General features: G+C 43.2%; 1 protein-coding gene and 1 long non-coding RNA gene across 6 annotated transcripts; one reads left to right on the top strand and one right to left on the bottom strand.

Moving 5' to 3' along the window:
* Positions 1 to 975: 975 nt before the first annotated feature.
* On the bottom strand, positions 976 to 23,907 carry ASB4 (ankyrin repeat and SOCS box containing 4). 5 transcript variants are annotated; one of them, XM_081882277.1, is made up of 7 exons: positions 23,721 to 23,907; positions 16,009 to 16,277; positions 13,165 to 13,347; positions 8,332 to 8,631; positions 4,212 to 4,702; positions 2,450 to 2,566; positions 976 to 1,601 (listed from the first exon to the last, which is right to left on the bottom strand). In XM_081882277.1, exons 3-7 carry the CDS (start codon positions 13,340 to 13,342, stop codon positions 1,413 to 1,415), a joined length of 1,275 nt encoding a protein of 424 aa, XP_081738403.1. In that variant the 5' UTR covers positions 13,343 to 13,347; positions 16,009 to 16,277; positions 23,721 to 23,907; the 3' UTR covers positions 976 to 1,412. The 5 variants fall into 5 exon arrangements, with proteins under 5 accessions (XP_081738403.1, XP_081738404.1, XP_081738401.1 ...); XM_081882278.1 differs by lacking the exon at positions 23,721 to 23,907 and adding an exon at positions 16,687 to 17,051; XM_081882275.1 differs by lacking the exons at positions 16,009 to 16,277; positions 23,721 to 23,907 and having other exon boundaries at positions 13,165 to 13,893.
* Positions 10,342 to 13,314, top strand: LOC309325758. The gene is made up of 3 exons (XR_014149968.1): positions 10,342 to 10,593; positions 12,503 to 12,539; positions 13,176 to 13,314. It is a non-coding gene; the product is annotated as an uncharacterized lncRNA (long non-coding RNA).
* Positions 23,908 to 23,928: the final 21 nt, after the last annotated feature.

Raw genomic sequence — 23,928 nt, 5'->3', positions numbered from 1 at the left:
CAACAACAACAAAAGCCGCAGGGTTTTATTTCCTCCTGGCCTTTCACCACAAATGAAGAGCGGCAATGAAAGGGCACAAGCCAGTTTTGCTCTGATATTGAACAGCTTGCAAATTCTTACCACTATAATCAGTGAGATCCTGCTGGGCTCCCTGTCAGGCGCCACAATGGGTATAATCTAGCACCTGCTTAGAACAAAACTTTGAAGTAAGGCTAGATGCCCATAGAATTAAAAAAAAGAGAGAGAGAGAGAGAGGAGGGTGGCGACAAAAGTGGGAGGGCATTTAGGGACAGCAGTGACAAGTTTTTTTTCTTCCTTCACAGCATGGAAGTGTCAGCTACAGTGACAGATCCAAATCGCCTTTTTGTTCTCCTGTTTCCAAAATGCAGTCTGTCAATATCAAAGTATAGAATTATACATTCAGATTTTAAATATGACTCCTCCCCACCTTTGTCCTGTTCCCAGCAGGAGACCCATCTCCCTGACAGGCTCCTTTCCTTTAATCTCCTTGTTTTAGAGCAGGTTTAGCCATTATGGACTAATTGAAGACATTGCACGCTACTTACCAGTTGTTTTTTTGCAGGGAGCCCCATGATAGGAAGACTGGCCCTCTTTATTGCATGTACACGCCATGGGGGAACTGTGGCAGGCCTTGTTTTCTCTCTCATCAACACAAACACCCTTGCTTTTTTCTTTTTTAAAGTAGTTTTCCCTCTGCTTGTTGCAGACAAAATGACTCCACCAATCTGTAACATGTGAAGCAGCCTTTCGGTTTAACACATGCCAACCTCCTGCTAGAATGGTCATTGGATTGCATAATCTCTTCCAGAAAGTGTTGGTGCACATTTATAAACATGTAAGCATCCATCTCCTAAGGCAAGTGTTTCTCAAACTTGAGTCCCCAGCTCTTTCTGGACTACATCTCCCATCATCCCTGACATGAATGATGCTGTTTGGGGCCAAACCAGGATCCACTCAGAGAATGTGGTTGTTTATTAGTATATCGAATTCTAAAGGTTCAAATAAAAACATGGTCTTTTAATTTAGCGCATAAGTCTTTATGATATTTGTTTTGTATGGGTCACTGAAAGCTAGTCTTTTCAAAGCACTGATATGCATAGCTCAGTCATTATTTAGTTTTGAAAGCAGATGGAAAAGCTGAGCTAATTCTTTTCCAGAGTTCCATGTATATTCTTTTTGACACAAGCTGGGAGTGAAATGGATTATGAAATAGGCTTGCGTTCAAGCTGCAGCAAATTCAAGAACTTAGTGTAATCCACAGATGTAAAATAAGTCTTTGCATACAAATTGACCATGACCTTTTGTTCTGGGTGATATCACGGAACCCTTGGATTATAACTTCTACCATGCAAGTGAACCCCAGTTTTACAGAATTGGGCTGCTGGACAAACTCAGTACAATATTCCTTCTGGTTCTAAGAGCAAATAATTCTTCAGTGTCGCTGGAATGAAAAGTAAAGGGATTCCTTTGTGGCATCGATCGAACAATATTCTTCGAATAGCACATCTGGCTAGATGCTTGAGCGATCTTGGTGTGTTATCACACACCTCAAACAGAGATTCGTAGAATTCGTTATACATCTGCAAAAGCAAAATAATGCATAAATAATGTGGTCAATACCTTTCTCTCTATGGAAAATCTCTTTCCAGGAAAAATATGGAGAAGATGTGTCATTACCTTCTCTGTGCTCAATGCAGTCTCTTGCCATTATTCTGTTTAGGGCTTGTACAAGACATTTTGCCGCCTGAGTCAAGACACCCACACCCACCTCCCCATTCCATTTGGACTGGCGGTTCAGTTTTATTTCAGCACTGGAGACATGGCAGAACCCTCCACCACACTTAAGGGCAGCAGGCACAAATATTTCTGGTCTCCAACACGTCCACATTGCCGCCATTCCCCAGTATCTGCTACCTTAAGGCAGGTGCCTTACTATGTCCAATGGTAGGGCCAGCTCTGACCTATCTGAATAGCGGCCTAATAACCTAATAAGTGAGACTGTATCTTTCTATGCACCCAGCCCCCCCCCCCCCCGCGTAACTTCGGCTAAAAGAACAATTGAAAATTTCTCTAGATATCACATTCCTCCCATGCAATTTGATGTCTCCTAACTGAGCAGGACAGAGCTGGCCAAGTCAGAGCAATGTTCTGAAGCTGTCACTCAATGAAATAGCCTTTTTTGGACATGAAACTGAATAGGATCAACTGCATATTATGATCCAGGCTTGTTCAATAACTACAGTTTAAACCAGAGGCAGCCAAGGGGCTGTCCTTCAGATGTTGCTGGTGATCCCTGACTAACCAGAGTTCTCCAACTTTCATTTCCTACTAAACGTTCTCTTTCACATAGAACCAGATTAAAGTATTAATACACAGATGTTACCTGTGTGTTTTTTTAATCAGCAACTCAAGAAATCATTGTGTTTACCTCAAAGACATCATCAGGTATAGCTGCTCTCCATTTTGCTGTGGACTTGATGTGTTCATATGTATTCACAATAACCTCAACTGCTCTGGGATAAGAGCAACAGGCCTGCAAAACCTGCTAAGAGAAACAGACACCACCTATTTGGATTTTGCTGATCTCCACAAACTGTTTCCCCCCCCCTTCTTCTTTTTGCCCTTCTTCTTCACTGAGCAATATCACTTTCCTTCTCTTCTCCAGTACAGAGAAGTAAGAATAGTCAACTAAGTCCTATTCAGAATAGACTTGCTAAATTAATGAACCCAAGCTGGGGTGGCATTCAATGTTATTGGCCTGTTGGAGTTAATAATTATTACTAATGCAGGTTCATTGATTTCCATAGGTCTATTCTGTGCAGGGCTTTGTTGACTGCAATCCTTAGTCATGTCTGCTGTCTTCAATTATTCCACTCTGAGTAGGATTAGCACTGAATACCACCCTGTTAATTGGAAATTCCTACAAGAATCAGTCCCAGCTATACTCAACACCTTGAAATAATCATCGTTTGCTTCTGCCTAGTTTTGCTGTAACAGACTAATACACCTAGAGGCATACAGTGGGTGTTATTCTAAGGCTGTGCCAATTCCATCCACCCACAGATTGCCATGTAACTACAGTATACTGGTGTGAAAATTCAGCATCTTAAGGAAATTCAGCTTTCTTTCTTTTCTTTTTTTGCTTTTTAAACTTCTAGTCTTCATGGTTGTGAAGAAAAGTTCTATGGCAGGGGTGGGGAACAATTCTAAGCTTAAGGGAACCAGCGAAGGAAGGGGGTATATTCTGGCAAGAGTGCCTTGGACCAGATAAGTGATTCACATTTGGCTTCCAGGCTTGAGGTTCTGTTCTATTGCTGTGTGCTGAGATTTCTGCATTGCAGCGGGTTGGACCAGATGACCCTCTGGGTCCCTTCCAATGCTACAATTCTATGCTTTTGCAGATGAATGGATGGTTATTAACTTGAAGCCAGATCCAGGGTGGCAAAGGAAGCTAGCAGTTAAAAAACAAGAAGCACCAAAGAATTTTTCACCACGTGCGAGGAATAATTACTTTCCATAAGAAAACAACTGCTGCCTACAGTCCTCAAGACATCTTTTGCAGAGTAGTTTAGGAGGGCAGCGCTGGAAGAAGTGACGTGGGGCATACTATTTCTTCCATTAAAGTATATGCAGTGGTTGGAACTTTGACATCCTAACTCTATCCGTATTAAACAGATGTTTTAGAGGCGCTCATCTCATCATGTTAGAATTACCTGCATGCATTTCATGAAGAATGATTTTTTTAAAAAATTCTCATGTTAACCCCCATCTGTCACAGCTTCCCCGTGCCTGCATTCAAGGTAAAACTATATAAAAGCAATTCCTTCAGCTTTTTTCTAGCATGGAGATTAATAAGAAAGAAAGAAAGAAAGAAAGAAAGAAAGAAAGAAAGAAAGAAAGAGAACAGCCTGTAATCAAATTTAGAAAGGAAAAGCATTGACCTGTGATCTGGGCTTTACAAGACCCAGATGGCGGAAAGCCTTGCAAAAGACATGCAAGAGCATTTTTGCAAAACATTAAAGGCACCTGCAAGGCCTGATGTTGAGAAACCAATGAATGCCCCAAACTGAATTAGGACATGTTTACAATCTATCTGAAAGGCGGAAGACCACAAACTTCCATTCACGCAGTTTCTCATCTCTGATCCAAACAGATGCATATATATGTAATATGCAGACACAAGCTTTCACCTTATGGAATTGTGGAGGATATATCCTGGCAGCTCCATAATTGAGAAGCAGCTGGAAGCAGAATTCTGGCTGGGCACTCGGCCGCACACCTGTCACTTTCAGGACGTATTGCAAAGGGCCGCATCCGTTGTCGTCCATGAAGTTGGCCTCAGCTCCTGCCTCAAGCAACATGTCCAAGAGAACGCGGTCACAGTTCCAAGCAGCCTTGTGGAGAGGCGTTCGGAAGTCCTCGTCCCGTGAATTGACGTCGGCGTTATAGTCGATCAGCATCCTACAGATCAGGTGGTGATCTGCGCTGTATGTCTGTTCCTTGCCATTGAGGGCCCAATAGACCGCACAGGCCAGAGGCGTTTCTCTGTGGGCATTTCGACAGTCAACCGCAGCTCCTTGTTCTACATAGAAGCCCACCATTTCAGGGATACCATAACGAGCAACTGTGTGGAGGGGAGTTTCCTCCTCTTGGTTGTTAGTCCTTATATTCACGTCTGCGCCTGTTTGAAGGAAAAGAGAGAGAGAACATTGGAAAGAGGTTTTCTTTTTCCACGTTAAAGACACATACCATATTTTTCCATCTATAAGACGCCCCCGTGTATAAGATGGCCCCTATTTTAGGGGACTCCATTTAAGAATATGGGGGTGGAGATGGCCCCCGTGTATAAGACACCCCCAAATTTTGGACATTATTTTTTGGGGGGAAACCTAGTCTTATACACAGAAAAATATGGTATATACTTGCTGAGCTGTATGAAATAAATAACAGCAATTTTACTGGGGCAAATGTTCCCCCCCCCCCATGACTGCCACCTGACTACAGAAATGTTAATTAATTGCATGAGTTTTAGTCAATTAATTAATCAGCTAGTTTCATTTGCATGTATTTGCATTTGTTGAAATGCAAGAAACATACTTCCCCTGATTTTAGATGATGCAGCCATGTGTTGCAAGCAGGGATAATCTTGGGCAAGGCATTCCTTGCTTTCTGACAGAAAAGATTTAAAATATACCTCTTTTATGATGGGGCTTGCAATCTACAGTTTTTCTATGAGTACGTGCATGGATTATTATTATTTGTTTAACTGTGCACCTAATTAACTGCAGGAACCTTTTTAGTTGATTAAAATGGATAAATCAATTCCTACATAAAGACACAATTAGAAATATCCCCCCCCCCTTTATGTTGTGTTATTAGGATTGTCTGTCTCAAAACAAATGAGGAAGATTGTGTGTTTGAATGCCTTCCCACCCCCACCATCACTAACTGAGGAAGTTGGAAAGATGGGTTTGGCAAATTTGTGATTCTGGTCTAGAATGGAGCCATATAACGTATCACTCCAAAAGAGGGACTGCATCTACCTGCTTGCCTGTCCACTCTCCAGGAAAAAAAGAGGACACCTGTTTGCATAAAATCTCCATATTATTTATTGATTTAATTTATCAATCTCCTTCAGTGATACAACTTGAGGCAATTTTACGATGCAATAAAAATGTATGTAAAGCAGTTGCATGTGTAAAAAACCAAAACCCGGTTAAAAACAATTATCTTTTTAAAAACACCAGTTTCAAATCCAATACAGATGCCAACTGAGATAAAAAGAATATCCACATATGCTAAGCATTATATGTTAATACATACACTCTACCCTAGGCCAATGTTAATGTATACATATAGATGCAAATTTAGGAATGATTAGTGTAATTTAGACAGAAATGCATCTCACCATAATGGGAAAGACTGATTTTTTTCTCTCTGACTGTTGTCCAGACGCTGCTACCTGTTGATGGGCAACTTCAGAGCCCCTCCCACTCCCCCACTTTGGGGTTCATTATCTTTAAACCTGACTTGGACCAGGGCAGCCCTTCCAATAAATGACACATGGTCACCCTGCTCAAGTCTTTTACATGTAAAAGCACCTGTAAATATCAAGTAGCCAGGCCCAGATATAAGTTTTCATGTGCTGCAATCACACCTGTACATCTTTTGCTGCATATACACAGCTAGATGCCACATGCACAGTCATGGACTGCATGTTATTGTCTAGAAATCTTGTCAAACTCAAAGCAACCTTCTGAGGCTTGCTTAAGTCTCCACATATATATATTTCACTTGAAACAACATCCCCATCTAGTGGACAATCAGTATATGCACCCCATGTGTCAGTGAGTTTTTTTATGTTGTCTCTGGTGCAGTGGAAGGTGTGTGAGTGTCTTAGAATCATAAAGTCATGGAATCGTAGAGTTGGGAGGGACCATGAGGGTCATCTAGTCCAACCCCCTGCGATGCAGGAATCGTTTGCCCAACATGGGGCTTGAACCCACGGCCCTGTGAGTCTCATACTCTACCAACTCAGCTATGCCCAGCTTGTGAACTTTCATTGTTGATTTTAGTCATTATTAACAGTCCTTTAACAATGGTTTGCTGCCATGGGAATATTTACTGATGAGCAGCTATCTAAATCTAACTATTGCTACTACTACATAGTAGCGGTAATAGTATAATTTTGCTGTTTTATGTTGTAAACTGCCCTGTGATTATCATATAAAGGGTGGTATAGATGTTATCATCATCATCATCATCATCATCACTAGCACATACTTCCTGGTCCTACAACTACTGCTCTACTTGGAGAACAGGACAACTCTCAAGAATACAGAAACTGACCCTCCCTGATATGAAGTGTTTCTCTTTCTTTTAAATATGCCGCCTACTGATTTCATGCAGAAGTTTCCACATGCTTTTTAAAAATCTAAACAACAGCTTTTCACCATTTGTGCATTTAAAGCACAGCTGGTTTTAATCTGTTAAAAAAAACTTTAAATCATCTTAAAAGCTGCGTTCCCTCCCCCCCCCCCCAATAATTGGGCAGCAGTCATCAGTCCTCTATTTCTGAAGTTCAGATGGAGAATGTTGTTGCTTACGTAGCACCCATGCAGAATAAGGAAGGATCCGTAGGTGGGGGGGCACCCCAAAATAGCCCAATGAAGACTAAGCTTGTTCAGTGACAAGGGGATGTGGACTGACTTTTGCAGGGAAATGGAATGGAGCGGCTGAATAAAATCAAGCCACACTGCAACAATTTGTTGCAAATCCCAGTAGTTCAAGAACAAAGAAAAGTGTGTTTCTTGTCTCAGAACTATTGTTTTTCTCCATTTGCAGTTGGAAGTTTCATTTGCAGCAATGCTTAAAAACTCAACAAGGCTACAACAAAGAAGTGAAGGGAGACCAGAACTGGTGAAACTGCAAGTTTATATCGATCAAGCAACTAAAAATATATGATTCATTGACTAAGATTTTTTTAAAAAAATCTAGTGACACTAATGTAAAGGTTTACTTAAACGTTCCCTTCCATTTCATTTGCAGCTGAAGAGTCCAGTGTTGTTGTTATTTCTCCTTTCAAGGTAGTTCCATATTGCTTTAGGATGACTACTTGCTCTACAAAGTATTTTCCGTACTGAAAGTAGGTCACACTCAGAATGTAGCATTTCAGCTCACAACGCATTTTAAGGAGCCCCTTGGACTTTCCCACAATTCCTCATGGCAGCAATCTTAGTTCTGCTGTCAACGTTATTGGCATCATGTGGGATAAACATGACACTGTTAATATAGCCTTTTACTAAATGTAATAATGCACATCTTAGGGAACAAGGGACTCCTAACAATTCTCAGCACCCTTAGCAAGTGAAAGTTCCCAGGATTTTTTAATTTATTTTTTGGAGGGGAGAATGCCATGATAGTGTTTTATAAGGATAGTGTTTTATAAGGATAATGCAAAAGGGGCTCAAGCCTTACCTCTCTTCTGTATGTCTTTAGATATTTGAAGACAAAGTGTCACTATATTTTAGGAAGAATTAAAATGTGCATAAAACCATGTCAAAGAAATATACCATTTTTGGCTGCCCATGCAGGGCTCCCAGCTTTATTTGAATAGGCTGCTATGTAGAAATCTCCTATATTTTGACAGCTAACTTATCAGGGAGAAAGAAAGCAAAATCCATCCCTGGCATGCTAGCTTTCTAGTGGTAATGACTTCCCCACCACCACCATGTGGAGGGCTAACCCATGTTGTTCTCTCCTCTGCACTCCAAAGGGCTACAAGCGCTGATGGCCTGCAATTGGACTTACCTCTCCAGATTAACTGCTGTGCGCAAGGGATGGACAGCTTTGTCGTACAGAAATGCAGTGGTGCGAGACCGCTCAGTGAATAGCAGTTGGTTTTCGCTCCGTGGCTGCAAAGTATCTTGATGCAATCCAGGTTGCCCACTTCGCATGCTATGTGGATTGCTGCTTTGCCATTGGGCCGGCAGTTGATTGTCGCTTTGTGCTTCAGCAGGACCCTCAGGCTCTCCAGGTGGCCGTACAAAACAGATAAGTGTAGCCCAGTGGCCCATGAATGTTGCAGTTTATAGCTAGGCAGCCAATAACCTGGTTAAAAAAAAAAAAAAAAGCACAAGCAGGTAAGTACATGATGACCCGTTCAAAAGCATCATTCCCAATCAGTAAACAGTTAACAGAAATATTGGCCTCTGGTAGGTAGGATTAAAATTGCCAAGACATATGACTTGAATGGGGGGAGGGTTTGAAATGGCACATAGAGTAGTGGAGACTAGGACCCCCAAGCCCCTTTTGCCCTTCCATGCTTTACCCCTGGTTCTGCCCTAATTGAGAATGAATGAAATCCATTGAATAGCATTTCATCCACAGTCCATGTTTCCTGGATCACTATGATGTCATGATAAGAGAGGAAGTCTTTATAACAAGGATCTCTGATGGATGCAAACCACCCAGCCGCATTCCAGGTTAGATGAGTGACCTTATGCTGGTCATCTTTCTGTTTTTTGTTTTTTTTAAAATATGTTTATTAGGTTTTTACAAAAGAAAAAACACATGATAACCATAAAAATAAAGAAAAACAAAACATAATCAAAAATACATATAAAACAGATCAGAAAAACAAAATACAAAAAAGTAAGATTCCACCCAACAAAAGAAAAAAATAAAAACTCCAACTTTTAAATTCATACTTAATTAACTTTCTTTCTTGACTTCCTCACGCCTCCCTTTTTTGTGTTCCTCTTTACCCAATCAGATACAGCAAATCCTTACCCTCTTTCAAAACTAATTTCTAATTATTAGAGTCCTTCTATTATGTCTCTAATCTTTCCTCCTTATACTTAAACACCTTTAACATATTATTTACTTTTGACATAATATAACTTTGGTCTTTCACCCTTCTTCTATTACACTTTTGCATACCTTTTCCGACCTTATGCTGGTCATCTTTCTGTAGGCAGGGGGATACTGAACCTAAATTAATCTGTGTCTCTAATATATAGAATTTTACCCTTGCACAGAGAAGCATGCATGCTCAGCTGCACACACGTATCTTCTGCGAATACAGAACTCCCCATTCATTTTAACTAAACATTCATAAATAATTGTGCACTTTTGTCAGATTCCTTCTTTCAGATGGAGTAAAACATTCCCGGTGTAGAGATTTGATTCATTCACACATCCTGCATGCAAAAGATTGCTTGACCAAAATGCATTGCCGATCCAAGACACTTTGCTACCTGAAGCAAAATCCAAATTGTGTCTCCTCCTCCTCCCCACTTACTAGGCCCAGGAATGATGTCACTGGACTGCCACTCCCATCATCCCTCACCAGTGGCCCTGTTGCCTGGGGTGATGGGAGTCCAGCAATATCTGGAAGGGCACAGTTGCCCCCATTCCCTGCTCTAAGAAGTCTTGCTGCATCAAGTTCATCTATCACCCTGCTCAGCCCAGTGCATGTTGGGCCACTTCACCCTGCTTCATGACAGCATTGCCCCAATGAGGTTTCTGAACTTAATGAATGTTGAGGTTCTTTATTCATTTAAATTTTTTTACCATTCCTTATTTCTGGATTTTTTGCATATTTATATGTTGAGAAAGGAGGGTAGAAGTCTCTGCTTTGAAGGGTCCACAATCCACCTGTCTGAAGGAACTGCAGACTAAAAAGTGTTAAACTACACGAACAGCCCTGAGAAAATACCTATCCTCTCCTTGCGCTTCCTCCACTGAATCTCTTGGGCCTCATCCCAGTAGAGCTGCATGGCTTCATCCCAGAATGTTAATACGCACCATAGGTTCAACATCATTCTCTCCTGCCAATAAGCTAATCTTCAAATTCCAGAACTTCCTCCTTCTTCCAATTGTACCCAGACTGGGGCAGTGTGGTTCACACTTCCATGTAACTGAATTCCACACTGCAACCGTCACACCTTACATTCAAGGAGTGGATTGACATCATGGCTGCTTTACATTCCAGTTCATTTGAAAATGTCTGGCAGTGTCGGGAAACTTTAGGGACAAACTAAATGGCCTTGTGCCCTCCCTTTAAGTAAGGTGTGGGGAACCTTTGCGCCTCTCTCTTTTTATTTATTTTTTAATATAATGTTTATTAAATTTTCTTTTTTCCTTTATAACAACCAAATAATATTTCTTCATCACATATATCTTTGCTCAAATTGAGATTTTGACTTCCACCCGTATCCCCTCCCTGACTTCCATATGTAATCACTTTTATCTTCGCATTTCTCAATCACCCTGTTTACCTTATCTCTATACTTAAGACTTGCTTCTAATATTTATAAACAGGTATCAAATCATAACCTAACAAAATATTTTAAATCAATCCTGCAAATGTTTTCAAATGAACCTTTGGGCCTCTCAGTGTTGCTGAAGTAGAATTCCCATCAGCCCTAGCGATCATGGTCAACAGCCAGGGATGATGCAGGTATAACAACACAGGTTGTCTTCAGCAACATCTGCCGGGCTGCAAGTTCGCCACACCTGCTTTAGGTGGCATGGGGCATTACTTCACTTCAAAATGTGGTAATCCAGGCCTGCTGCATTTGGGGAGCAGGGCTCTTGCTCAGTTTGATGAATGGGACCACAGGCTTCTGCCTCAAGGTCCTGTCCTGATGACCCCACAGTGTGGCATTCCCCTTTGTCCATAGCAACCAGTCCAGAGAACTTTGAATTGATTTCCGCTAGCACAGGGAGGCTTCCCTCCCAGCTGCAATCCCTTGTACCCCATGAAAAGCTGGGGGCCGAATGACTCTCTGGAACGGGAAGGATATGGAACTGGGGGCTGGACAGAGAAAATGGACCCCCCATCTGTTAGCGAAAGTGTTTATTGCTCGTGCAAGGGACACTTTGAATCCCTACTCACAGACACTCATTTTACGCAGAAGGAAGATTCAAAACTTGTATAGGCAGATCAAGATTTGTTTTCAGTTGTCTTACATCTGGGAAAGGTAACCTGTGGCTTTTGGATGGACTCCAGCTTCCAGCACGTCCAACTTGCAGTGAATTCCTATCCATGTTTCCTCAAAAGCAACTTATGGTCTTCAAGGGGAGGGTGTTAGGCTGCTATTTGAACCTCAGTAACCTGAGAGGAAACGCCACTGAATTTAAGAGGACTCACTTCTTGGTAGATATGGTTAAGATTGCAGCCTCCAAGTTACATTTTTAAAGACTGATATTATTCTACTGCTTTCTTGCATGCTTTTCCCTTTAACTACTATGTAATTGTCAGGTTTCCCTTTCAGCTACACAACTGAAGAAAGCTTTCACATGCTCTGATAATCAAATAATAGCTGAATCGGATTACCACATGATAAATAAAATGATTGTTATCAAGTGTTCAGTTCTTGTTGGAAACCTGTTTTTTCTCTCACCAGTAGACAGGACTGCTTTTGCTTCTTTCCCCTTTTTTATTGGCACAGAAACGCAGGAAGTATGTTTTGCTATACTTAAAAGCTTAGAAAGCTTGGGAGCTTAAAAAGTGGCTTGGAGGGTTAAACTGGGGCAGGAGGCTGAGCAAATTTGATACACCTACAAATGTGGTGTACAGATACTTTTAAGGTCTCAGAGTGTGGGTGCAACCTCTTCTCTTCGTGCAGACTGCCACACAGGGTGCACCAACCTGCAAGCGTCACCTTCTAGTCCTGCCAGAATTTACTCTGTGACTAAGCTATCCTAAATGTGCCCTGACGCGTATCTGCTGATGATTTGGGCCCTGTCAAACCAAAGCAAGCCACTAATGCAGGGGGCAAAGAAACAAGGGAGGGAAGGGAACAGCCTCTTGGATTGTTCGCATGTAGCTAGTGCATTTAATCTAAATTCTAATTTAAGATATATTGCAAAGATATGTGGGCAGTTAAAACAATGATTTACATTCAAGGGTTAAATATCTGGGTGCTGCCTATGTTGAAAACACGGTCCTTACTCAGTTCTTCTTTTTTTCTAGGAAAAAAAGTGCCAGTACACACCATGAAGTTGCTACAGTAAGTAAATCACAAGATTGAGAGTGGGGGGGGGTGCTGGTACTGCGTACCATTAAGTACTGCCAGAAAAAAAAGCACTGGACTTACTCAGCTCTAACCTCTGGGTGCAAAAAGGTAAAGGTAAAGGACTCCTGACAGTTAAGTCCAGACGCGAACGACTCTGGGGTTGTGGCGCTCATCTCACTTTACTGGCCGAGGGAGCCGACATTTGCATGACGTGCATTCGAACTGCTAGGTTGGCAGTAGCAGGGACCGAGCAACGGGATACTGTCATCGCGGAGATTCAAACCGCTGACCTTCCGATCAGCAAGCCCTAGGCTCTGTGGTTTAGACCACAGCGCCACCTGCTGCAAATACATTGGTACACTCGATAACTTGGGGCCTGCCTTATAACATTTCTGGCCCCCCGCTGTTTCTTCTGTCTTCCTCCTCTGCACTGGCCTGCAGTCCTGAACCTGAAAAGGGAACTCTATACCAATCTTACCAGTTAAGTGAGCTCTGATCCAGAAGGTTAGATAATGCAGCAATACCTTCAAAGTGCAAACACCCTTAAACAACAAATAGCCAATTTGTTTCCTTAATTGCACAAGCTTTAAATCCTGGTGTCACCACTTCTTCTTTTTACCTTGTTTGTAGGAGGCCAGAACCAGGTTCTCATCTTCCACTTCAAACACTGTGTCCACATCTATCTGCTTCTGATTCAAAAACTCCTCCAGAGTTCTGTAGTCGTTTGACTGCAAAGCCTTCAAAAAATCTTTCTTCAGTTGCTTAGCAATTTCGGCCCGTGTCATTGCTTCTGTCATGTTTTCTGCGTGGGGGTTATTATATTCCCGTTTGTTTTCAATGGCCAAATGCGTATGTTTATAAGTCTGCATAAAAGGGTGTTCTAATTTCTCTAGGGTGTAGCAAAGCCAAGATAATTTTAAACACCAAGTAATGCTGACCTGCCTGTTCTATTTTTATAAAGGAAATATCAACTGCTCACTACATGCTGAATTCTGTCAAGGGGAACTCAGGCAGATCTATGATGCTGGTATAGAGAAATCTGCTCAAAGGATTAGTCCATACTATTGACTCATTCATCAAAACTTTATCCTTTGCAAATATGTAAGAAGGTTCTTAAAGCTGGCACCATTTCTCAACAAAAGCAGTAGGCATGTTCATTCTTAGAAACCTGACAAGTCTTGCTTTGCCACTGAGGATTATTGACACTCAACTCCTCTGCACTGGAGCCTCAGTTTTTTTAGCCTGCAATATTAGCCTGCCTTGCAGGGTTGGGGTAAGGTTAACCAAGGTAATACAGTGGTACCTTGGTTCTCAAACAACTTGGAACCCAAACACTGTAAACCTGGAAGCAAGTGCGAACTTTTTTCGGAAGCCAAACGTGCTCCGATGTGAGTGTTATGCTGAGGTCTGTCTGTTTTTGCTGTTTATTTTGTGTTTTTGTTTTTTCAGGTCTTTTTGTTTTGTTTTGTTTTTGTGACTGTGTGGAACCCCGTTCAGATCGATTGTGTGACTGCAGTACTTTGTTTATTGCTTTCATTTTATGGATCTGTGGTCTTGTTAGATAGTAAAATTCATGTTAAATTGCTGTTTTAGGGGTTGTTTTTAAATGTCTGGAACAGATTAATCCATTTTGCATTACTTTCTATGGGAAAGCACGCCTTGGTTTTGGAACACTTTGGTTTTGGAACGGACTTATGGAATGGATTAAGTTTGAGAACCAAGGTACCACTGTATATGCGAAGTTGTATATAAACAGTAAAGTAGTACTATTTATCTACTTATCTATCCACACACACAGAGATATTTACACGGGGAACATACAGAAGAGAGTTATGATACACTATGAGCAAAAACTTACATATTGTATCAACTTGTTTTTTAAAAACCCATATGTACACAAACACCTAAATTCCTCTTTAAAATGGGACGTCTTCTACTGCTGCCTATCTAAATCATGATTTGGAGGACCAGCAACACAATCCTAGGTGTGTCTACTCAGAAGTAAATCCCATTCAGTGGTGCTTGCTCTCAGGTAAGTGTGTATTAAGATTGCAGCGCAGCTGCCCCATCTGCAAAATCCCTAGCCCTGTGGTATTCTGGTCACAGAACGTTATGAACAGGAAGGCACCTTCACTGCATATGAAAATGTGAGCAGGAGTCATGGATGTAGATCCACTTACTCTGTCCTGACCAGGCTGGCACCCAATGAGAATAAAGCAATGGGAATAATGTTCTCTAAACTATTATTAACCCTCACGGAGCCCCCTCCAAGTGCCAAGCTATGCAGTTTCTAGCAACTGGTCTAGGCTTGTTAATGCTACTGCTTGGGCCCATCCATGCAGCATTTTTGAAAAATCAAGCCAGTAGCTTTTGATCCCTCTGAGGTTATGTAGAAATGGTGTGTGTGTGTGTGTGTGTGTGTGTGTGTGTGTGTGTGATGCAGAGTTTACAGCAATTCCATTTTTGAAGCACAGTTTGGTACAGAGTTGTATTTCTTAAAGGCTTAACTAAACAGCGGAAATGGAAATCATAGAATCGGAGAGTTGGAAGGGACCATGAGGGTCATTGTTATGTACTGAGCTGAATCCTAGAACAATAGGATCTAGAATGCAGCAGTCTGATTGGTCCGCAGGAACCACCTAATCCAGCTCCAAGTGGAAGTGAATCAGCGACCTGATTGGCCTGCAGGAGCAGCCAATCAGGCTTCTGGAGGAGGTGAATCCACAACCTGATTGGCCTACAGGAGCAGCCTGGAATTAGCCAATTGTGTAAATTGTGTACATAATGTATATATAGCTAGACGTTTTAGGGAAAGTTTCATTCATTGCTACTATGAGCTGAATAAAGAGCATGAAATTCACACTCGACTCCGAGTATATCTCAGTCATCTAGTCAAATCTCCTGCAAAGCAGGAATCTGAATCTGTCAATTTCAATTTTTCTGAGCTTCTTACTTTTTTCCAATCTTAAATTCAATTCTCCACATTTCCACATCAGTTAGCATTTTTTAAAGAAAAATAAAAAGTCCTCATTTTTATGAGTTCCCCACCCCAGCTTCAATCCGAGTTGAGGGGGAAAAGTGGCCTAGCTTCATTTTAAGCCAGACTTAGCCAAACGCCACCCACTGGTGATAGTTTTTTTAATACCACATGCTAAAAAAATAGCAACTTAAATGTGGACAAACATTTCTTAGTCAATATTGTATGAGAGGATTATCTGTTCTCAGATCCAACACATGAGCAAATCTTATACTCAGTAAAAGGAATTTTAACATGTAGTTAAACTAGAATTGTGGTCAGAGGTTGTGTTTGCTCTCTTGTAAATGATGGATATATAGCGCGTTAAAAAAAGATATCCAACCACCAAGGTAAGGTGAAGGACTGTAAATAATAACAAAACCTCTAAAGACCAATCACAGCTACCTGAAGAAATTGCATTTCTCTGGCTCATCTTCTGATTCTTACCTGAGTTTCCCTTTGAATATCAAAAAGCCACCATAAAGATGATGTTCCTTCACACACTCATATACTTCAAACAGCTTTCCGGGGGGGGGGGGGGGGCAGGAGGGGATGTTTTAGGCTCAGTTGCCATAGTGATGAGTCACTGCATTTTCAGGGTCTTCTGTGGAAATACAGATGTAATTTTCTCATTGCCCTCTTGGCTTCGCATTGTGAAGAGATTTTCCTCCCTTTGTTCATAGTCATTGAGCATCTTTCCACCAAATAGTTGGTCTCTAGGTTGAGTAGAAGAATAAAGAAAGGTTACCTGAACTGTTGGTAACATTGACAGTTTTGCAACAACTCCTTACAATCAGGATTTTGTGTCCCATTAAAAATAAACCAACAACAATGTAAAGAACACAGTGAGCACCACAATCCTAAATATAAGAGGGCTGGGGGAAAATAGTGTTTTGACTAAAAATTGATAAAAGGTTCTGTAAAATACACATATTTTATGTATGTGGCAAAAGATAACCACGTCTAGGGGCTCCTTAAAGACTAAACAAGTTATTGTAGGTTTGGTGGATGTCAAAGAGTGAGCCGGCAGTAAATCACACTGTTGAAAGTAGGAGTTAATTCTTTATAAGCTTGTCTTAGTGTCAGACCAAATGAACACAGCAGCTCATCCCTGGTAGGTCTTACCGCATGAATCAGTTGCCAAGACTGAAAGTCCCTGCCTTCCCACAACCATCTAAGTCCCTTCCTCTCCACAGGGGTGTTTTCAAGCAATCTGAGGCTATGCTTCCATGAAGTCTGTCACTGCTCTGCCTGTTTCAGCCCTCTTCTGGTTCTGGGAGATGGGGGGAGGGGAGCTTTTCACACAGCAGAAGAGACACCAGTGACTCTTCACCAGACTCTTCTGTGCCTCTTGGCCACTCCTCTCACTTGCCAGCTTCAGCTTCTGCACTTCTCTCTGCCATGGACTCTGGCAGCTCACTAAATACCTCTTCAGCTTCCGACCCCTCCTCTTCCCAGTCTTCTCCCTCTGACCCAAAAAGGTGTGTGTGCAGGGAATGTCAACAGTGGAGTCAAATGGTAATAAAATGCAAAGTACAGTCTGATTCATACAATACAGTCTGAGCGTATTCTACCTTGGTAGAATGGGGTGCTGCTTTAGCTGTGGCACCAAAAGCCATGTCTGCAGACTATATATGCACCATAAAAACCCAGGGATTTATTAGCTCAGCATTTTGCTAGAGTCTGGATAGCCTGTTCATAGCATGACTGAACAGCCAGAGAAATGGTCACACGGCTTGTAGATTTGTCACTGAAATTTACAGCATGATCCTGGCACTTCCTTGTTTGGCAGGGTGGGTGGGGTTTAAAAATCAAAAGGCAGAGGAGAGAATGAAGTGCCATGCGATATAAATAGAAAATCATGGCATTCTATACCAATGAAATTCACGACTAAGTCTGGGCAGTGCTGTTTGTGTAGAGATGGGGTCTCAGGAGAAAGCATAGGGGTGGGGCTGAACGTCTCAACAATGCCATGGTAAGGTCATGGCGGCACACATCCAAACCTTAGAGCCACCTGAAATGACAACAATGTGATCACTGATCCGAGGTGATATATCATTCTTGCAGTTTAAATGAAAAGAAAGATTTCAAACAGGGATTAAAATACAACCCATCACAAAAAAACGCCCCAAACAAAACCACCATATTTTCCAGATTGCAGTAGAAACAACAGGTGTACTTTAATATTTGTTTAACTTCACAACATTTAAAAATCTGATCTCCTATATATTAATGCAGAGCATTAGTCTTGCTCAGGAGATGCAAATCTGGCTGGAATGCGTCCCTGAACTGTACAAATGCCTCTTGCTTATCTGGATGGGGAGATGCAGGGGTAAGAACCTCTGACTTGTGCATGGTAGGACTAATGGCATAGAAAGCTCCATCTCCTAGTTTTGTCAAATCAAAATCCTGTTAAGGAAACAGAAGCAGTCCTGACCAGGCTTCTGGACCACTTAACAACACGAGCTGCAACAGAGTTCTGGAATAAAGGGTGAGGTTTAGTTCAAGTTTGGGGACCTGCAACGAAATATTGCAGTGTGGACTGCTTCTAGTCAGCCAGCCATGCCCTTTCATGGGCTATGCTATTCCATTCCATTCCTTCACTCCCTGCAGAAGAGTCAAGCAGTATTCTGTGCCCACTGAGCATGCTTATTGCTCACTGAGCTGTTTGGGGATTTTTAGCTCCCTTCATTCCCCTCACGAAATATCTTTTTGCACACCAGAAAATCATGGGTCGCCCCACCTCGAGCCTCCTGACACTTCTCCCTTGTGTATGGATAGTACCATTTTAGCTACACTAAGGGTAGGCACTTGTAGAATACGCTCACTATTAGTATATATCAGGCATCCCCAAACTCAGCCCTCCAGATGTTTTGGGACTACAACTCCCATGATCCCCAAGCCAAACGGAGGACATAGATGATGCAGTCCTGGAACAGATGGCCAAGCATGCAAAAGGAAGGGAGATAGTAGTAATGGGGGACTTCAATTACCTGGATATTTGTTGGATGTCAAACTCAGCCAAGAGCATAAAGTCAAACAGATTCCTCACTGGCCTTGCAGACAACTTCATTGTCCATAAAGTGGGAGAAGCAACAAGAGGAACAGCCATTTCAGATCTGGTCCTAACCAATGTTGATGACCTGGTTAGTGGGGTAGAAGTGGAAGGATCATTAGGCGCGAGTGATCATGCTCTTCTGAAGTTTACTATACAGCGGAAAGGAGCAGCCAAGCATACTAGGACTCAATTTCTTGACTTTAAGAAAGCCGACTTCATAAAACTTAGGGAAGTGCTGGGTGAGATCCCATGGACAGTAATATTAAAAGGAAAGGGAGTTCATGATGGCTGGGAGTTTGTTAAGAGGGAGATAGTAAAAGCACAACTTCAGGCAATACCAATGAGACGGAAACATGGAAGGTGCCTAAAGAAGCCAGGGTGGCTATCTAAAGAACTTTTAACTGAGTTAAGATTTAAAAAGGATGTGTACAAAAAATGGAAAAGGGGGAAAACCACCAAAGAGGAATTCAAACAAATAGCCAGCACGTGTAGACACAAAGTCGGAAAAGCTAAAGCACAGAATGAACTCAGGCTTGCTAGAGAGGTTAAAAGCAACAAAAAAGGCTTTTATGGGTATGTTCGTAGCAAAAGGAAGAACAAAGAAACAGTGGGGTCACTCAGAGGAGAAGATGGTGAAATGCAAACAGGGGACACAGAAAGGGCTGAACTCCTCAATGCCTTCTTTGCCTCAGTCTTCTCCGATAAAGAAAACAATGCCTGACCTGAAGAATTTGGAGCAAATGATTCAGCAGAGGAAACACAGCCCAGAATAACTAAGGAGATAGTACAAGAATACTTGGCTAGTTTAGATGTATTCAAGTGTCCAGGGCCAGATGAACTGCATCCAAGAGTATTAAAAGAACTGGCAGATGTAATCTCAGAACCACTGGCCATCTTTGAGAATTCCTGGAGAACAGGCGAAGTCCCGGCAGACTGGAGGAGGGCAAATGTTGTCTCTATTTTCAAAAAGGGGGAAAGAGAGGACCCAAATAATTACCGCCCAGTCAGTCTGACATCAATACCAGGGAAGATTCTGGAGCAGATCATTAAGCAAACAGTCTGTGAGCACCTAGAAAGGAATGCTGTGATCACCAATAGTCAGCATGGATTTCTGAAAAATAAGTCATGTCAGACTAACCTGATCTCATTTTTTGACAGAATTACAAGCCTGGTAGATGAAGGGAACACAGTGGATGTAGCCTACCTTGATTTCAGCAAGGCATTTGACAAGGTGCCCCATGATATTCTTGTAAAGAAGCTGGTAAAATGCGGTCTTGACTATGCTACCACTCAGTGGATTTGTAACTGGCTGACTGACCGAACCCAAAGGGTGCTCATCAATGGTTCCTCTTCATCCTGGAGAAGAGTGACTAGTGGGGTGCCACAGGGTTCTGTCTTGGGCCCGGTCTTATTCAACATCTTTATCAACGACTTGGATGATGGACTCAAGGTCATCCTGATCAAATTTGCAGATGACACCAAAACTGGGAGGGGTGGCTAACACCCCCGAGGACAGGATCACACTTCAAAACGACCTTGACAGATTAGAGAACTGGGCCAAAACAAACAAGATGAATTTTAACAGGGAGAAATGTAAAGTATTGCACTTGGGCAAAAAAAAATGAGAGGCACAAATACAAGATGGGTGACACCTGGCTTGAGAGCAGTACATGTGAAAAGGATCTAGGAGTCTTGGTTGACCACAAACTTGACATGAGCCAACAGTGTGACGCGGCAGCTAAAAAAGCCAATGCAATTCTGGGCTGCATCAATAGGAGTATAGCATCTAGATCAAGGGAAGTAATAGTGCCACTGTATTCTGCTCTGGTCAGACCTCACCTGGAGTACTGTGTCCAGTTCTGGGCACCACAGTTCAAGAAGGACACTGATAAACTGGAACGGGTCCAGAGGAGGGCAACCAAAATGGTCAAAGGCCTGGAAACGATGCCTGATGAGGAACGGCTAAGGGAGCTGGGCATGTTTAGCCTGGAGAAGAGGAGGTTAAGGGGTGATATGATAGCCATGTTCAAATATATAAAAGGATGTCACATAGAGGAGGGAGAAAGGTTGTTTTCTGCTGCTCCAGAGAAGCGGACCATGAGCAATGGTTCCAAACTACAAGAAAGAAGATTCCACCTAAACATTAGGAAGAACTTCCTGACAGTAAGAGCTGCTTGACAGTGGAATTTGCTGCCAAGGAGTGTGGTGGAGTCTCCTTCTTTGGAGGTCTTTAAGCAGAGGCTTGACAACCATATGTCAGGAGTGCTCTGATGGTGTTTCCTGCTTGGCAGGGGGTTGGACTCGATGGCCCTTGTGGTCTCTTCCAACTCTATGATTCTATGATTCTATTCTATGATTCTATGATCCCTAGCTAACAGGACCAGTGGTCAGGAATGATGCGAATTGTAGTCCTAAAACATCTGGAGGGCCGAGTTTGGGGATGCCTGGTATATATGATGTCTTTCTGAAAGTCCAGGTATCTTTCCTTGTAGAAATAAAATTACCAAGGCCTTGATTTCACAAAGCAGCAGGTGACGTGAAAACCAATTTAGACCGCAAGTTCATAATATCACTGAATACTTCTCCCTACACACTGCCTAACATGTTGAGGATGTGAGTGCAAAGTATATCATACAGTGGTACCTCGAGTTAAGTACTTAATTAGTTCCGGAGGTCCATACTTAACCTGAAACTGTTCTTAACCTGAGGTACCACTTTAGCTAATGGGGCCTTCTGCTGCTGCTGCGCCGCCGGAGCACGATTTCTGTTCTCAAACTGAAGCAAAGTTCCTAACCTGAAGCACTATTTCTGGGTTAGCGGAGTCTGTAACCTGAAGCGCATGTAACCTGAGGTACCACTGTACACCTAAAGCACATGATTTCCCCTCAAAGACACCTGGGAATTGTAGCTCTGTGAAAGGGTAAACTCCAGTTCCCAAGATTCTTTGGAGAAACCGTGTATGCAGCAAATTGGTGTCACGAACGTTTATGAACTTTCCACTCCTAAGAATTTATGTAGCAAAACACTGTGCTCCTATTTCACTACAATCTGCCAATTGCAGCCTGAAGAAATAACCAATAAAGTGAAATGAGTAAGAGTGTGGGATTTAGAACAGGAAGAACCAGGGCTGTCTTAAGCATATCCAGCACTGTGGTGCAAAGATCCCTCCGGTGCCCCGCCCCGCCCCGTTTCCCAGAGTTGTCAACCTTTTCCCTAGCCTCTGCAGGGATCGCTCTCCTCCTGCGGAGGCTTGGGAAGGAAGCTGCACACCCGCCAGCCATATGCTTGACGGGGCACAGCTTCCATCCTAAGCCTCTATGGGGATCGCTCTCCTCCGATGGAGGCTTGGGAAGGTGGAGGCTTGGGAGGCAAGCTGCACGCCCGCCAGCCATATGGCGTGCAGGGAAAGGGGAGGCCGCCAGCGCCAGCAAAGCTGCGCAGTTCCCCCACTCACTGGGGTGCCCCTGAGAGGCCGGCGCCCTGGCGCAACACGCCAGTAAGCCCAATGGGAAAGATGGCTCTGGGAAGAACATAACAAGTGCCTCCTGGGTCAGGCCAGTGGCCCGTTTAGTCCAAAATCCTGTCTTCATGCTGGCCACACGGATATCTGCGGGAAACCTGCGAGCCTAAGCACAAGAGCACTCTCCCCTCCAAGAGTTTCCAGCAACTGGCCTTCAGAAACATTATTGGCAGAGCATGGCCAACGTGGCTAGTGGTCACCAAGAGCTTTATCCATCATTAATTTGTCCAATCCCTTTTAAAGCCATGCAAGTTGGCGGCCATCGCTGCTTCTTGTGGGAGCGAGTTTTATAGTTTAACTACAGAAGAGCTGGGTTTAAATCATGACTCAATTGCAAAAGATTGCCTGTTTCAAGGTTATTGCAAGGGTAAGTGTGGCAGGAGATGATGCAAGCCACCATGTGCCAGCATGGTTCCCAGTCCGCATCTCTGTGAAAAGCAAGAGCATTTGGCCACTCCAGGATGGAGCACACATGACAAGTGGGAGGAAGAGACTTGAACGGGGTGGAGAAGCACATTATATTGCATTGCACTGTAGTCTGAAATACAAAAATTATATGACATCTAATGCCGTGCACTGCAATTGCTACAACCAATGATGTGGTCCTTGGCAATTTTACCAAGTGGTCCATGGCGTGCGGAGTTTAAGGTCCATAGCTCAGTGACGGCGCATACAGATGGCTCCAGGTAGGACTGGGCGATACTCTTTGCCTAAGACCCTGGAATCTGTGCAGATGCTACTGAGCTTAATGTGGACCAGGGGCACAGGTGGCGCTGTGGTCTAAACCACTGAGCCTCTTGGGCTTGCTGATCGGAAGGTCAATGGTTCGAATCCCGTGATGGAGTGAGCTCCCATTGCTCTGTCCCAGCTTCTGCCAACCTAGCAGTTTGAAAGCCTACCAGCATGAGTAGATAAATAGGTACCGCTCTGGTGGGAAGGTAAACAGTGTTTCTGTGCGCTCTGTCTTCCATCATGGTGCTCTGTTGTGCCAGAAGCGGTTTAGTCATGCTGGCCACATCACCCGGAAAGCTGTCTGTGGACAAACGCCGGCTCTGTCGGCCTGAAAGCGAGATGAGCGCTGCACCCCATAGTCGCCTTTGACTGGACTTCACCATCCAGGGATCTTTTACCTTTTACCTTAATGTGGACCAATGGTCTGACTCAGTACAGTGGTACCTCGGGTTAAAGATGCTTCAGTTTACATACGCTTCAGGTTACAGACTCTGCTAACCCATAAATAGTACCTCAGGTTAAGAACTTTGCTTCAGGATGAAAACAGAAATCGTGTGGCGGCAGTGGGAGGCTCCATTAGCTAAAGTGGTACCTCAGGTTCAGAACGGTTTCAGGTTAAGAACGGGCCTCCAGAACAAATTAAATTCTTAACCCGAGGTAGCACTGTATAAGGCAGTCTTTTTATGAACCTAAGTTTGGAAACCACAGCCTTGGAGGAAGGGTGGAATAAAAAGACATACATAAATCAGGGATGGGGAGCCTGTAGTTCATCATCTCTGACCAGCAACCAGGCTGGGTGGGACTGAAGGGAGCTGAAGTCCAGCGAAACCTGGAGGCCCTTAGACCCACCTCGGCCTCGCAGAAAGGGCGGGAAACCAGCACCTCCCCGCCGAACTCTTGGCCTCCCGCCCCCCGCCTCCTGGCGACAAGGCTGCGCGGCGCTTCTTCCATGGCCCAGTCTCGCTCTCTCCGCTCGCCCATGATTCGCTTCCACGCGCCGCGTTCCCGCCGCCTCCTTCGCCCCGCTCTTCTTCTCCAGGGCAGCCCCAGACGCGTC

The sequence above is a fragment of the Podarcis erhardii genome (genome assembly GCF_964252035.2).
Source record: "Podarcis erhardii genome assembly, chromosome: 12".
In the NCBI taxonomy this organism is placed as follows: domain Eukaryota; kingdom Metazoa; phylum Chordata; class Lepidosauria; order Squamata; family Lacertidae; genus Podarcis; species Podarcis erhardii.
The sequence above is the reverse complement of the archived record's forward strand: the minus strand, read 5'-3'. Positions and strand labels throughout refer to the sequence as shown.